This window comes from Nelumbo lutea, chromosome 1 (genome assembly GCF_056320005.1).
Source record: "Nelumbo lutea isolate HS-2025 chromosome 1, American lotus-T2T, whole genome shotgun sequence".
In the NCBI taxonomy this organism is placed as follows: domain Eukaryota; kingdom Viridiplantae; phylum Streptophyta; class Magnoliopsida; order Proteales; family Nelumbonaceae; genus Nelumbo; species Nelumbo lutea.
In genome coordinates this window covers 7,611,567-7,627,862 of record NC_142684.1, presented here as the reverse complement: position 1 = coordinate 7,627,862, position 16,296 = coordinate 7,611,567, and the positions used below count along the sequence as shown (strand labels likewise).

General features: G+C 39.9%; 1 protein-coding gene across 1 annotated transcript; it reads right to left on the bottom strand.

The window, feature by feature from the left end:
• Positions 1-833: 833 nt before the first annotated feature.
• LOC148873384 (cytochrome P450 87A3-like) lies at positions 834-6,682 on the bottom strand. Its single transcript, XM_088965617.1, has 9 exons — positions 6,483-6,682; positions 6,052-6,367; positions 4,925-5,074; positions 4,537-4,794; positions 4,059-4,148; positions 2,618-2,696; positions 1,516-1,622; positions 1,309-1,433; positions 834-921 (listed from the first exon to the last, which is right to left on the bottom strand). Exons 1-9 carry the CDS (start codon positions 6,680-6,682, stop codon positions 834-836), a joined length of 1,413 nt encoding a protein of 470 aa, XP_088821743.1.
• Between the last annotated feature and the right edge of the window lie 9,614 nt (positions 6,683-16,296).

The following is a 16,296-nucleotide window of genomic DNA, read 5'->3' as shown; positions in this document are numbered from 1 at the left end:
TCTAAATAGCTTATTTATAGTGATATAAAAGTCATATTTATTGTAATTAACATATGTTGATTTATATGAGTTTCTTAGTATATTCATGCACATCTTAATTTTTCGTCCATACCCATGCATATCTTAAGTGTATCTCAATAGGTCTCTTAAAATTATCTCTCCGATACACATTATGTTTACGATACTTTAAACCTCACACATGAAGCACCATTGCACTACCCCCATCCGCTTCTCTCAACCAGGTATGGTTACGTTTCTGATACTTTAAACCTTACACATGAAGCACCATTGCACTTTCCCCATCCGCTTCTCTCAACCAGGTATGGTTTAACTATTAACAATACTTTGTCCAATGTCTGGTTTGAAAATTTTGTGCTTTCCATGATTATTTATTAGTGTTTTCCATGCTTAACATGTTATTAGCTTGAATAAGGATTTTTTTAATTCATAATCAACTGTGTACATCATCTCTACATGTTATACGTTAAAAATTCATTGACTTCGGAGATATTTCCAATGCAAAGCTGTTCAAACGGTATTCGGAATTGACTGAAGCGGACCCTTAGACTATGGACCATTTCACTCAATAGTAATACATTGTGTTGTATACCAGTCCACAATCCACACAGAGCATATCCGTTTTACAATATCATTGATATAGTTGTTGTTAATGGTTCATTAACCCCTTTTCGAATCTAAAATTGATTGGACAAAGCATTTGGTGAAATGAAGGATGAAATGCACAAACGAGAGAAATAATATATAGATTAAAGTTACTATGGAGTACGCACGCAAGGAAAGAGCGTGTCCAAAGGATGCTTTCATTTATTTATTTATTTTTCTAAGACTCGAATATGGAAACCATTTGGAAATGACAAAGAAGGCGTTCGGACTATTTCTCCTCCCTTGACTATCCTCCACCTAACAAAGCCAAATTTTATAGGGTAAGTCAGGTAATTAAGAGCGGTTTATGTTTCCAACTGATGTTGATCTGGACGGTTGGACCATTTGGTCCGAGTTATTCAATTAATTGGTTCTGTTTTATTTCAAATTTGATTTCTGGCCAAAAACCATTGAATTAGTGAATAATCTGTTGATTTGGACAGTTGAATCATTAAATCGTTCAATGGTTTTTGGCTATTTTTATTTTAATGATTTTTTAAATTTTTTTATCAGAATGAACCATTTGTTTAAACTGGATGGTTGAATCATCAACCCAAAAACCGATGGCTAGAATGGTTCCGATTCTGAATGGATTTTTAAAACATTGTTTGAGACAGTATTCTTGTTTAAGGCAAGAAGAAATACCTATGTTTAGTGACCAGGGAATGCAGAAGGACTGCCATTACCACCTTACTGTACTCTGCTCCTACACACGATCTATTGCCTCCCCCAAAAGTTATAAAATTCTTTGAAGTGTTTTGCGCAAGGCCCTATGTATGAGATTAAAATTTTGAGGGCTAGAGGAAGAAGAAGAAGAAGAAGAAGAAGTTGAGGATGATCACAAAGACAAACCTTCCATCTCCATGGGTTGAAGACAAGGGGATCTCCATACTTGCTTGGATTCAAATGCAAAGTAAAAGGACAAACCATAATTGTCCATCCTGCTGGAATAGTATAACCTACATACCAAGGATTTACCAATACATTAATATTTGAATCTAAAACTATGACTTGGTAGTGGAAATAGTAATTATGTATTCATTAAACAATCAGATTAAGTATTTGGGTCCCATTTGTTTTTATAAGAATAGGGGCCTGGAATCAGAATCGGAATGGGTTATTCTTATTCCAATTGTTTGGTTGAATGGAATTAGAACCTCATTCCCATTCCTGGTGGAATGGCATCCCCCCATACCCCCTTTCTTGAGAATGAATTCATATTCCAACCGTCTTAATTCTGGTCTATTCCAATTCTTGTCTGAACCAAGTAAGACTATGGGAATAAATTAACGATTCTGATTCAGATTATAAAGGATTTCGATTCCAATTCCAACTGCAATCAAATGGACCTTGGTTCTTTAAGAATCTCTTGTATCTTACACACATACTCAATTTTGAATCTGACCTAATTAATTAAATGTCAATTGAATAAACTTTGGAATTGTTTGATTTTCTTGGTTAATTTAGACGCTATTGCAATTAAGGGTGTCAATGGACTGCTTTTGGATTGGACCCCATCTAGTCTAAAATCAATTTGAACAGATTGGACAGACCAACAAGACATCTTAGATTGGACCAATCTGATCCAAAATATTTATTAGATGGGATTGGACATGGTCCGTTCGTAACAAATTTATATTGGATTGGGTTGGATTAAGCCAATATCTGGTCCATTGATATGAGATACGAATATATGTGTCAGTGGACCGGATTTGGGTTGAAACCAATCCAAGTCAAAATGAATTTGAACAGATTGGATGGCCCAGACATTGAATTAGACCAATCCAAATTGGTCTAAAACATTCATTGGGTTGAATTGGACCTGGTCCATTTATAATAGACTATCGGATTGAAACAAATCCAGTCCAATTAACACCCCTAGCTGCAATATTCTTACAAAAAAGAAAGGAAAAAAAAAAAAAAAAGAAAGATCTACTGTAATAATCATGAGTACCATTTATTTGGATGTCTTTAAGAGCTCTTCTGAACATCCCTGTGACGATATTGGCCAACCTAAGTACTTCATGGATAACCTGTAATTTCAATAAATAGATGGATAAATTTATTATGACACCTGCAGTTAGCTAACACTCGTTTAATTAATGCATGGGTTTTGTTAGATGAAATTAATAATGAAGGAATCATATAACATTCCAAAACAAAAATATACCAATGTATTTGGCCCTAATTGGTAATTAATAGATTTCTTCTCAAATTTGAAAATTAATTTTTTGATAAGTAAAATATTAAAAATTAATTAGGCTTAAACAAACATTAGGCACAAAATAACCATTTCTTTTTCCCAATTATTGATGACAAATTAAGAGAAGTATGCATAAAAGGTATTTGACCCTAAACTAAAACATGGTCATATATAATGACAAAGTTTATATTTAATAAATTCCATATTTTATATTTATATAAATTTATTACAAATGCAATCAGATTAGATTCAGATGTAGCTGGATCCGACCAAATTCATAGCCGATTACAAACCAAAAGATATGTCCTTTTTTTTTTATTAGTTGTGCATATTTATCAATTTTTATGCATTTATTATATGACAGTGGAATGATGGACCCAACCATTTTTTATAAGCAATATACATTAGTGCTAGCTATTTAATCATTTCTTTGAATTGATTGTTTTGGTATATGTAAGTAGTTTATACTTCTTTATAGACCTATCTATATATCTTTTTATAGAGTATTAGTTTTAATATAAAATTTAATTTGGAGAGAATTAATAATATTATAGAATATGTTTTGGTTAGGAATGAGCTATCCAACTGATATGGGCGCATGTGGCAAGGCCTAGGATGATGGCGCCATGTGGCATTGGCTGGATGCAATTCTGGCCGCCCATCGCTAATCACTTTTAACCACTCCTAAGGCAAGGTCAAGTATAAATAGGGGTCCCCCTCTCCAGGTAAACCCATATTGTTTCCCAGTGCTCTCTAGCTCTCTTGTACTTGAGTGACCTCGTCTGAGCACTCACCTCAGACTTTGTCCAACCCCTCATACACTTGATTAATTTGACCGTCGGAATCTCCACCCCTAGAATAACACTAAGGGCCTCTGATGTGTAGCCTTTTATTCTCAGGTTTGACATTTCGGCTTCGACCACAAAAAGCAGATTTACCTTATTGCCCTCGGCCCATCCTTTTGACAATAGGACCAACCAAATTAATTGATTTATTTACTTTTAACATTATTAGACATATAATAATAAACTGCACATTGTCTCATACTAAATTATATAAAGTAAAATCGATAGACATTTGGATCGATTCAATTATTGATGACAATTTATCAATGCCCAAAGTAGGTGACGCTTTAATAGCTGGACAACTATATAAAGAAAAGAAAAGATGGATGGAGTAAGCTTTTCCTCACCATTAATGTGAAAGTCATTGACCTATAATCTTCCCAAGTGATTGCAGAATCCATATTTCGTCTTCTTCTCAGAATTGCCTCGTGTTCCTCCTGGTTAAGAAGACCAAGAAATATTGTTTAAATTAAATACATATATATAGCTATGGTTTTTAAAACCAGATCGGACCGGAAAATTTGAAAAACGGTGAGGTGATTGGTTCCATTTTGTCTCAGAATATTTTATTAAAAACCGTTGATTTGGTCAGCAAATCACTGACCCGGGCAGTCAAACCGTTCAAACTGTTTGAATTGTCCAACGATTTTGACTATTTTTTTTTCTTTTTTGTCAGAACGAGCCATCTGTTCAGTTTGAATGGTCGGACTGCAACCTAGGAACCAGACCCCTGACGGGTTCATTGTGTTTTAAAAACCTTATACATAGCTAATGAAAGGCAGATATATAGGTTGTTAATAAATTAAAGTAGGAGCATGCACCAACCGTTAATTCATTGAGCACTGCAGGGTTGTCGGTAAGAAATTTAATAGCCAAAGTGAGTGCCATGGAAGTGGTCTCAAAGGTGGCAAATATAAGTGCAAATATGAGCTGAACAGAAGCTTCCTCGGTAAAGAAGGTCCCTTCTTTCTCCATTTCTTGGATGACATGATCAAGGAAATCATCACTACTCTTCTTAGATATCGATGAAGCTCGTCTCTCCTTTAACATATCCCTCAGCATTTTTATAACACTCTTCCTTGCCTGAGCAAGAAATATATAAGAGGAGCTAGCCATGAATGATCAACTGCGGCCGGCCGGCCATTAATTAATATAATTAGGCTACTACTCTCTGTAGCAATATATATATATATATGATGATCAGCTTAATTACCTGATTGCATCTGTAGAAAGTTGTACCAGGGATTCTCAAGGGGTAGGAGAAAATTCCCTCCCAAAAGTGGATGTATTTTTCCTTCAAATTGACTGCAGACTTGGTTGAGTCATAGCTAATCAACTTCTTGGCACCCAATTCAAATGCCATCTGCACATGCACAAGATGAAAGAATTGTAATCACGTTGAAGCTAGCGCCTATAGATCAATTGGACTCTCAAGCCATATAAAATCATGGTTTTCAAAGTTAGACCAGATTAGACGGTTGGACTGGAAAAACAGGGAATCAATCAGATGATCGGTTTTATTTTTCATCAAAACTGGATTTTTGTCGAAAAAAATGTTAATTTGATTAACAATCTGCTGACTCGGGCAGTTAAACTGTTCAATTGTTTTAACCATTTTTTAATTTTTTATTTTTTATCAAAACAGGCCGACTGTTCGATTCAAACAATGGGACAGTTCAACCCTGGAACCGGACCCTGACCGGTTTGTTATGCAGGTCAATTTTAAAAACCTTGTATTAAATATCAGAAAAAAACTAAAAATATTGCATTAATTAATCAACTGAGAGATAGAGAGATGGATAGATCTTTCCAAAGTTTTCAATTGGACCTCAGATTTTAATTTAAGGGGACGTAGTTCAATGAAGATCAAACACGTCACATTCATTTGACTTTGGACTGCAAAATTTAATCAAATACAATGAACACTCTATTCTCTTCCCACCGCCCTTTCACCCTCACCGTCACACAGCACGCGCGGATAACCGCCGCTAGAGCAACCCTTGCATCCCCTCTCTCTTCTTTTCTCATCCCTCGACTGTCGGAGATGGGGATGCAAGGGTTGCAGCGGCGGTGGTTGTAGAGTTGTTTTCGACAGCGGTGAGATTTTGGCTGTGTGCCAGTGCTGAGGGGGGTGGGACTTGGGAGAGAGGAGAAGAGAAAATAGAGGTAATGAGAAGCGATTTAATTGATTTTGATAGAGGATGGCGGTCTGCACATCATCAGTTTCAAAGAAAAGAAAAAAAAAAAGAGAGAAAGAGGGGAGTGTGGCGTGTTCGACGGCTCTAGTTATATCTAATATTAAAATAGAGATAGATGTGAGAAAAGAGAATGCGTACGTACATTCTGAGTCGCCATTCTCACTTCAATGGTTTCCATTCTGGACCAGGAGAGTAGTGTTTGACGCACCATTTGTTCTACATCAAGGATCGTCGTCCCTTTAAGGCTTTCCACACCAAAGTCATTCATAACGATGCTCTTAACGTGCCTGTGGACAGTGTTTGATGAAACTTGTTGCCCAATAAGCTCCATGAAGGAATCCATATACCATAATTCAACCAATTTCCCCTCTTGTTGTAAGATGTAATGGTTGAACTCTGGGTCTGTCGATATTACATCTCGCTGACCCAGCAAACTAGTTTTGAACAATGGCCCGTATCTGTAAATTAAAAGAATCATGAATTATCAGAAAATCAAATGAGTGACGACGACTCTGCAACTTTCATTCATGCATATATATCAATATATATAGAGAGAGAGAAAGATTGGAATACCGTTGCATTCGTTTCTCAATGAAAAGTGGAATACCAAAGGAGTCGTAGGATGTGAAAAACTGAAGGTTCTCCCCAAGTAGTGGCAGCCCCATGGAACCTGGAGGGAGTCTTCCATTGCATTTGGGGTTTCTCCATCTATATATCCACTGTGTAATGCATATGATCACCAAAGCTACCACATAGAAACCAACTGACCACATCTTTTATCCAAACTAAACTCCCCTCGACAACTTAAAGAATTGCACATATAATATGGAGATCACATCAGCACCCAATATGCACATCTCAGCGTGCACTGGAAACATCTCCCAAACTTACACCGCAAAATGTTTTCAATACACAGTTGGGATGTGCTGATGTGAATTCTACCATAGGGTGTAGGGATCTATGTATGGAATACCTATTAGGCATGGGAACCATTGCTAAGTCCACAATAAGGCGAATCTTCAATTACATACTTGAAGGGAAGGTACACTCTTATTAGAGATTTAGCAATTGACCAATACGCTAATAAAGGAGTGGCTCAATTGGTATGTTAGTTGGTTCGTTCTAACAAAGACGAGAGTATTCAAATCCTGCTATACCACCAAAATTTGGGGAAGGGGTTAATTGTAGTTCTGTACTACTACTACTCAATTAAACAGTCTCCATGGGGGATTGATCGATACCAAGACCACCAGCATGTGCACGACTTTGACTTTTATTGGGTTCATATTTGGCAAATGACTTAAAATATTGTCACCCGAAGGTCGGCTGGTTGGAAACCCACCCCATTAATCATTCTATATTAGTCGGGACCGTGTGATGCACGGGATTTATTAAGGAAAGTTAAATAATAGAAAAGTATTATTTACTAAAATATCCCTTATAATTTCATGAATTTCATAAAATATATCATTTACTTATCATTTTACTTTAACACCACTTATAATTTGCAATAGATTTAATCAATCTTCCATTAGATGACAGTGGAAGATTTAAATTATAAATAATGTTTTTATAATATTTTTTAAAGTAAATAAAAAATTTAAATTATAAATAATGTTTTAAATATGTTTTCATATATATATATATATAATTAGGGTCGAGGCAGGGCGAGGATCTCAATCCCCATCCCCGACCCCGACTAGGGATTCCTATTAATCCTTGTCCCCACCCCCACCCTGCCAAGATAATCCCCATCCCTCGCCCCACTGGGTCGGGAATGGGGAAAATTGCCATCCCTAAAAGTGTGTTCTAGTAAATGCCACTAATAGAAACACATAAGAGTATACGATTGTTATATATTTTCAATATTTTTAATAATTAATAATTATTCATATTTTGTAAACTACTTTTAAAAAATTATAATACAATAATAACAATAATTAATTTCAATTAGGATTATTCATCAAATTGATGAAATAGACCAACCTGACTAACTCGACCTGAGTTAGTCAGTTTTCTAGTATTTTAGGTTGGCTTTTGATGGAGCGCAATCCGGCCGGTCTAGCTGTCAACGATTTCGCCTCTAAGCTGAAGCGACGGGGAGCCTGAAATGGGAAAGATGAGGGAACTCCGAGGGGAACCCGGTGAGATAACTCCGAAGCTCAAGTTAGTATTCTCTCAAAGGCAAAGTATAGACCAGATGGCGCAAAGTTCACATACCTTGTTGTTGGGGGTAGGGGCCCTTTTATAATCACTTCGCGCACTCGCTCTGAAGCCCTGGGTATGATTACCCTTGCATCTGTCAGTTCGGGTGTCGTCCTTTCTGTTGAGACAGAACTGTCACTACCTTTTGTCGAAACCGTCTCTCTAACTGGAGATGGTGGTGTTAGGAGGCGGTGGCAAATGGCCGTTTGGAGTGCGGCCGTCAAGCGTCAGATCCCAGGTCAGTCAGGTGCGCCGCCCTTGGGTATGGACATCCTTGGTGTCAGGCATAGTACGGTTTATTTGGTTTTGGTGCCCTGAGGGCGATTTGGTGGAGTGGTGAGCAAGGCGAAGTCTTGAGTTCGGAGGTATGTCCTGTATTGCCAAGGTAGGCCAATTCGGCGAGGTGTGTCCCGAACTGCTACAAGGTAGGCCAGCTCGGTGAGGTATGTCCCGAACTGCTACAATGCAGGCTAGTTCGGTGAGGTGTGTCCCGAACGGCTTCAAGGCAGGCTAGTTCAGTGAGGTGTGTCCCGAACAGCTTCAAGGCAGGCCAGTTCGGGTTACTATGGCTTGGGGCCGAAGGGAGAGTTCGAGCTCCTAGTAGGGAGTTCGGACCACTGTAGGGAGTTCGGTCCGCTGATTTCTCCCCTTATTGCTTGCATCTTAGGCGTGCTTTTGGGTCGAGCTGCTACTTTGCCACGTGTCGCGTAACTGTGAGGTCGGGCAAAATCTTCCTTCATCAATTGCCCCCCACTCCTCGCGCAAAGGGTCTTGCCCTGGCGCGGGGAGTCTGCAAGGTGGTAAGTGGATTTGTCCCGTCCTTTGAATCTTGACAGCATGAGGTGCTTTGCTAGGGTTCTTCGGTTTTCTGGAGCATTCGAAAAGGCAGGAGACGTGCCTACTGCTCATGAATGTTGACGGTGAGGCAGCGTGCGTTTATTTTAAATTTCAAAAAATCGTGCCGCTGGGACGTGACAGCAGGTCTTTCAAATTTGAAAAAAGCACGCCACTGTCGTTTTGAGGGGACATGCACTGGCAGTTTTGTCAGTTGCAGGGAGACGTGTGTGGCGCGTTGTCAGTTTCAGAAAGACGTGCGCCGGCACGACATCGGTTTCAAAAAGACGTGCACCGATGTTTCGCTTTTTTCGGAAAGACGTGAGCCAATCACGTCTCAATCTCAAGGGACGTGCGGTCAGCGCTAATGTCAGCCGTCGGATTGTCTTTGATCTGCATTGTCGGTTCTTGGTTACTGTAGCTATAAATAGTAGGGGACCCCAGTCGATTTGTCACTTCTGCGGTTTGCTTCTTGAGCTCGCGTCCAACTTTTCAGCTCGCGTCCAGGTTTTTCAGTTCGCGTCTACGCTGGTTACTTAGCCTTCAAGGTTTTTGGCTTGTTCCAGTCTCTGGAGCCTTCAAAACATTCTTCCGGTGAGTACCTTCCTGAATCCGCCTCTTTTCCTTGATGTCTAACTTTGATAGCTCAGGCGACTCTTCAAGTAGGACTGATGTAGGTTCCACAAACCAAGCCATATCCCCTAACTGCCTAAGTGATCCAGATGTGGAACTTGAGGATGACTATGAACCCGTAGGCCGAGCCGCTTCGGGCAGTTTTGCGTCTACCTCTCGCTGAGGTCGGATGCTAGATAGGTTTGGTCCTTCAACCATGACACCTGAGGGGCTCCAATCTATACTTATATCTTACAATCTGCCTAGGGGGTATACATATTTCATTCCTTCGGATAACTTTCCTTGGGAACACGGTCCTGATGAGATCGTGAGTTTTCGAGAGAAGCTCACTACGGGGCTGCGACTGCCTTTCCACCCCCTTCTCGTCGAAGTCATAAACCACTTCGGTGTTACCATTCGCCAGCTTCATCCGAACTCTATTCGGAACCTCGTGGGGACAGTCTCCCTTTTTTGCGAACAGAATTTCCCTTTAGACTTGGAGATATTCTACTCCATCCTAATGCTCAAGAAACAAGCGGGTTCTCTTCCTGGGGGAAGACGGGCGTATTACCTGTCTCCTTGCCCTGGCTTTAAGCTTCTACGCGAACTTCCGAATAAATTTCCGGCGTGGAAGCGGGACTACTTCGGGGTGCGAAGTGCACAAGGGTGGCCCTTTCAGACCGGGTGGGGTGAGGCAGCTTCTAATTCAGGTGTCACTCTCAATAAAGAGATGGTGAAGGGCCTCCGGCAATGGGCACGGCAAGGTTTAAAGTGCCATCAGTACTTAATAGAGGCCAAGCTTATTGCGGCTGGCCTGAGTTCGGGTAGGTTTCTAGCTTAGAGGTTTCTTGTTTGCCTTGTTCCTTCATTTTTTCTGATGTCGAACTCTTTTCTGCAGGTGTGATGGACGCAGAGAGAACTCGTGGGGGGCACCTGTTCCAAGGCATGAAGAGGAGGAAGCGGGTCGCCAAGCGAACTTGTACTGAGCTGCCCCGGGATGAGGAGCCTCGAGTTCCAGTCCACATGACAGAGGATCTGCCCAGGGAGCCCGAGGTGGCTCCTCCGATGCATGAAGCGGCCGGGGCACCTTACGCTGAGACCACTCACACGGGTGCTCGTGCCTACTCCAGTGCTCCTGCTCACTCTGGGTCCGCTCATACGCGGGCTGGGCCCTCGAGTTCGGGAGCTCAAGGGGAGTTCAGGAGCGTGTTGAGGCCGAACTACGCTCTTCAGAAGAGTAGGGAGACTACTTTCCCCGAGGAGATCGTGGTGTGGACTGATCTTCCTCTGAATCAGGTCGCCTATTGTGCCGTAACTCATGCTATGGTGGTAAGTCAAATTCTGTCTGCCTTCTTCATTTTCCATCCTTCTTGCTATAGTCGCTTACTTGTTTCTTTTGGTAGGTGAATTCTTCAATTCACGCCTTAGCAGCCCAGGTGGAGAGGAGCTCGCGACAGGCGCGAGCTGCTGAGGAGGCCGCTCATGCTGCCGAAGAGACTTTCCGTGCCACCAAGGCGAATACCCGAGCTGCTAAGGAGCCAATTATGCTGCCGAAGAGGCTGCTCGCGTTGCCATGGCTAGGCAGGCGATGTCTCAGCGGGATGCCGAGGCCAAGGAGGTAGTCGTCAAGCACATGGCGGACTTGAGGTTGGACCTGCAGCATCAGGTCGAATATCTTCAGGAGGACATCAGGGAGAAAACGTAGATCTTTTCCCAAGGTATTGAAGACGCCAAGAAGAAGGCCGTTGAAGACTACATTGCCTCTCCACGTTTTGACGACCTGATGGTGGATTCTTACCGAAGAGGATTCAAGCTGAGCCGGTGGATGATCCGGAACACGTACCCCGACCTCGACGTTAGTGCCATATCCACTTCGCGTATAACTCAGGAGATGGCCAATGCTGCAGATGGCGAGCCGGATTTTGAACGCGAGGCAGGGCCTTTAGGTGTTGTTGAAGTGCCTTCTGATGGGGAAGAAGTAGCTCCAGGCATGTAAATTTTTTTTTTTTGAAGTGCCTTCTGATGGCCAATGTACTCTCATTTTTCTTGCAACAGAATAGAAATCTTTTCGGTTAAGGTGTTCTTTTTCCCGAACAGATTTTTTGTCAAACTTATAATATGCCAATATGTTTCTTGTCCGGTTTCTTGTACTCATGTGACCTGTTTCGGCCCTAAGGCTCTTGTAGCGAACTGATTTTTTGCTGACTGATATTATGACAATCTGTTTCTTTGCTTGCTTACGCCGAGGTTCCTCTTGTTGCATCATGGCCCTAAGGCCCTTGTAGCGATTTTGTCCACTTCGCTTGGCGGTTTATAGGTAGTATCGCCTTAAGTTAACAATGTTCCATGCTCGGGGTACTTATTTGCCTTCTAAGGTTTCGAGCTCGTATGCCCCCCGAGCGCTCTCTTTACTTTATAAGGCCCTTCCCAATTTGGACCAAGTTTGCCCACGCCGGGTTTGGGCACCATAATCTTACGAAGGACCAGATCGCCGACCCGGAAGCTTTGCTGCTTTACTCTGGCGTTGTAGTAGCGAGCTACCTGCTGCTGGTAGGCCACTGTCCGAATGTGTGCGAGGTCCCTTACCTCGTCTAGTAGGTCAAGGTTGGTATGTAACTCATCTCCGTTTGTCTGATCGTCATATGTTTCTAGTCGCAATGTTGGTACTTCGATTTCCGTCGGGATTACTGCTTTAGTGTCGTAGGTGAGGTTGAAGGGGGTTTCTCCCGTGGTGGTTTTTTCTATAGTTCGGTGAGCCCATAAAACACTTGGTAGCTCTTCCGCCCACAATCCCTTAGCTCGATCTAGATGTGCTTCAGTCCGCGTAGGATGGCTCTATTCATTACTTTTGTCTGACCATTTGCCTGCGGATGCACGATTGATGTGAAGTTCTGCTGAATCCCATGTTCTGGCACCACTCTTGGAACTTGATATTCTCGAACTGCTTGCCATTGTCGGACATTAGTACCTAAGGTAACCCGAAGCGACATACTATGTTCTTCCAAAAGAAGTTCTGTATGTTTCGGGCCGTAACTGTTGCCAGAGGTTCGGCTTCTATCCACTTTGTGAAGTAATCTACTGCCACAAATAGAAATTTTCTCCCACCTGTTGCTGACGGGAATGGCCCCAGGAGGTCGATTCCCCACTGTGCAAAGGGCCACGGGCTAGCGAGGTAGCTAGTTACAAGAAGGGAACAAGGCCGAAATGTTCTAAAACAAAAAACCACTAAAGAACTAGTGAGTTCAGTTGGCTGGCCGGTTAGCTAGTTACAATAAGGAGGGAAGGTTGAAGGATTTTGACTCCACCCGTCCTCTGTAACATAGCCTATCATACCTAGGTGTTGATTAAAGTACAAAAGACATCACCATGAATACTTTTCTCACTGCAATGCTCAAACTATTCGATCTTCTTGTAATTTTAAATCTTGTGAGGGATTGTTGGAGGGAGATTCAAATTTACAAAAATCTCTCTCTTTCCTCTCTTGTTTTTTGTCTTTTCCTCTTCCCACCCTTGAGTGCATGGGAAGACTCATTGTCCCACATTACTTGGGAAAGGAGTGAAGTTGAGTATATTTGTAGCTTTGCTCTCTCTATGCGTAGGGACCCATAGGAGGAGAGCACCATAGATATTCCATGCATGTGAGGGGGGCTTTGGGTGCTTTTCACATGTGTGTGCTGGGCTGGGTCGGGTCAGGGTGAGGGTACAGGTGCGTGTAAGTGTATGCACGATGCACTGGATCATTTTGTTTTAATCGAATTACACATTTTCTTTTTAAATTGAGTCTTTTCAATTTTGAATTTAATTTAAAATTAAAATGTTTTCTTTTTTGTGTCTCTTCTCCTCCTTGTGCCTCTTCGAACAGGTGCACTGTTCTGAAGAGTCTCCTATCTGAAAGGACACATCTGTGTCCACTCGGGTCTGAGAGCACTCTATAAAAAGAGTATTGTCCGACCCAGTCTACAAACACCATTTTCGACATTCTTGTTTTTTTTGAGAAATTTGAGCATCAATCCTCTATGATTTGCAAAAGTTTAATAAGCGAGTGCATGCCTACCAGTGGCCTGTGAGCTGTTTCATCTTGACGACCGGTTTGCGATCACCCAGCTGCAACATAGGTGACAAATATGATTTTAAGGAGAGTGACCAAGTGGCACGACTTAGTCCTCCATCTTCCTGTAATTCTCAATTTTGAGCTCCTACAACAACTTCACACCACTGCAACTTCGATTTGGAAAGTGATCACCGATGAGTTTCATCTGCTCTCTTTACTATTATTACAACAGTATTTCATTGAAAACCAAAAAAAAAAAAAGATTATAATGTTAAAAACACCAAAATAACGAATGTTCCAGTGACTTGTTGAGATTCCAATGACCTTACGGCGTGGCAGTCGACAATGCGTCCACATCCAATTTCCGACCAGTTTCCGGTAGGGTGGTAGTAAGAAGTGATCGCAGATTATATTAGCTCAATAAAAGTTGGCTCAGAACCAGAGTCAAGTATTCTGGGCGAAGAAGACGAACTCATTCGGGTCACTTTCTGCCCATTTACGACAAATACCCAAATGCGGAACGAATCCTCTAATTGTGCCGGTCTTATGTGTTAGATCGGTTTTGCGAGAACCAGACATGGATAGTAACCAAAGCCATCAAGCAGCCCCTTGGTATTTCTATCGTTGCTCTTTGTAGACAAGGCGTAGATTGAGAAATTCTACTCCATTTGCTGAATGAGCTATTTCTTGTAGTGGATGCTTTGAAAATAACTAAAATGAAATCCTATACTCAAAGTCATGTTCATTTTGTAGATGACTTATCTTGTGACAAGTGATTACCAGAATCGAGACCAAGGATGATGAATGAAATAGTTAATGATAGTTGTTGGGGGAAAGACTCATCTACCAAGGGATTACATCATTATTCAGACTTTGGATTGCATTTGCTCAAAAACTAGCTGCTTAAGAAGTAAACTAAAATGTTCTTTTGCTATTCTAACCAAGGTTCATTTGGTTTTGGTGCCCTGAGGGCGATGTGGTGGAGTGGTGAGCGAGGCAAAGTCTTGAGTTCGGAGGTATGTCCTGTATTGCCAAGGAAGTCCAGTTCGGCGAGGTGTGTCCCGAACTGCTACAAGGTAGGCCTGTTCGGTGAGGTATGTCCTGAACTGCTATAAGGCAGGTCAATTCGGTGAGGTGTGTCCCGAACTGCTTCAAGGCAGGCTAATTCGGCGAGGTGTGTCCCGAACTGCTTCAAGGCAGGCCAGTTTGGGTTACTGTGGCTTGGGGCCGAAGGGGGAGTTCAGGCTCCTAATAGGGAGTTCAGACCGCTGGTAGGGAGTTCGGTTTGCTGGTTTCTGCCCTTAGTGCTCGCATCTTAGGCGTGCTTTTGTGCCAAGCTACTACCTTTGCCACGTGTCGCGTAACTGTAAGGTCGGGCCAAATCTTCCTTCATCAACTTTGGTTCAAAATTTTCCTAATTCGACCAAGTTGGATCAGTTTCACTTTGGCCATTTGTAAACCAACCAAAATCGAACGACCTAACCATGGATATATATTAATATTTTATATTTTAAATATAATTTTAATATGAAAAAGTGGAAAATTTCTCATATTTCTTAGTCTAAAATGTTTTATATCATAAATCTAATTTTTAAATTTACTTTTTAATAATTGCATTGTAATTTTTAAAATTAAAATTAATTTTTAAGTTTAAATCTTTTGAACCGACTAACCAAACCAAAAAATCGATCCAAACCGATACAACTTGAGTGGGTCGATTTTCACAAAAGGTGAGTCGGTTTCAACTGACCAACTCCCTAACCTGAACAAGTCAATTTGGTTGGACAAATTGCCTATAACTGAATCGAACCAACTCATGAACACTCATAATTTCATCTAAATTAATAGTCTCTTCTCTAATAAATAACAAAAGTTTAACCTCCAATAATTATTGAAAATTTATAGCGAAAACATGCAATTATTGAAAATATATTGATAATAAAAAATACAATGATTATTGAAATTACAAAAATACAATAAGTACTAAAAATGTATAGACCTAGTCAATAAATAGTATTATTTCAAATAATTGTTTAATCTCTAATAAATATTAATCAATAACTTATAACAAAAATACAATAAGTACACTAAATTAAATTTAAAAATTTCAATAATAGTAATTTAATCTACAATAGTTATTGAAAGTTTTTGTTAAATAACATAAAAAATAAATTTATACATAATTATTGAAAATACATTTATCACAAAAACAATAAATAATAACTGAAATACAATAAATATTAATTTTAGGATATACAATTATATAATAAATACAGATTAAGAGTTTAAAATTATTATTAATAAATATTAATTTTTTTGAAAGTTATTTTTCTCAAATTATTACTTAATATAAGTGAAATTAATTATTTACAATATTGTGTAAAAATTTTAAATTATTATTAATTTCAATATTATGTTATAATTAATTTTCCATTTTTTAGAGATTTTTTTAATTTATAACATAATTTCTTTATTTTAACGATTTCAAATCTAGTTATGTCAAATATTTTGTTGTTTAAAACATTTAGTTATTTAACCACTTAAATAATATGTAAAATATTTAATTTTTTAATTATTAATTATTTACTGAATTTAATTATCCATAAAATTATAATTTATACTATTATTACATAATTTCTTTATTAATTTTGTAATATATTAAATTATTATTAATTTCAATATTAT

Coding starts and splice junctions, on each gene's coding strand:
- LOC148873384 (XM_088965617.1), bottom strand. CDS start 6,682: ATGTGGTCAGTTGGTTTCTATGTGGTAGCTTTGGTGATCATATGCATT. Junction 2,697..4,058: donor CAATGACTTTCACATTAATG/GTGAGGAAAAGC, acceptor TTGAAATTACAG/GTTATCCATGAAGTACTTAG. Junction 922..1,308: donor TCCCTGGTCACTAAACATAG/GTATTTCTTCTT, acceptor TGGCTTTGTTAG/GTGGAGGATAGTCAAGGGAG.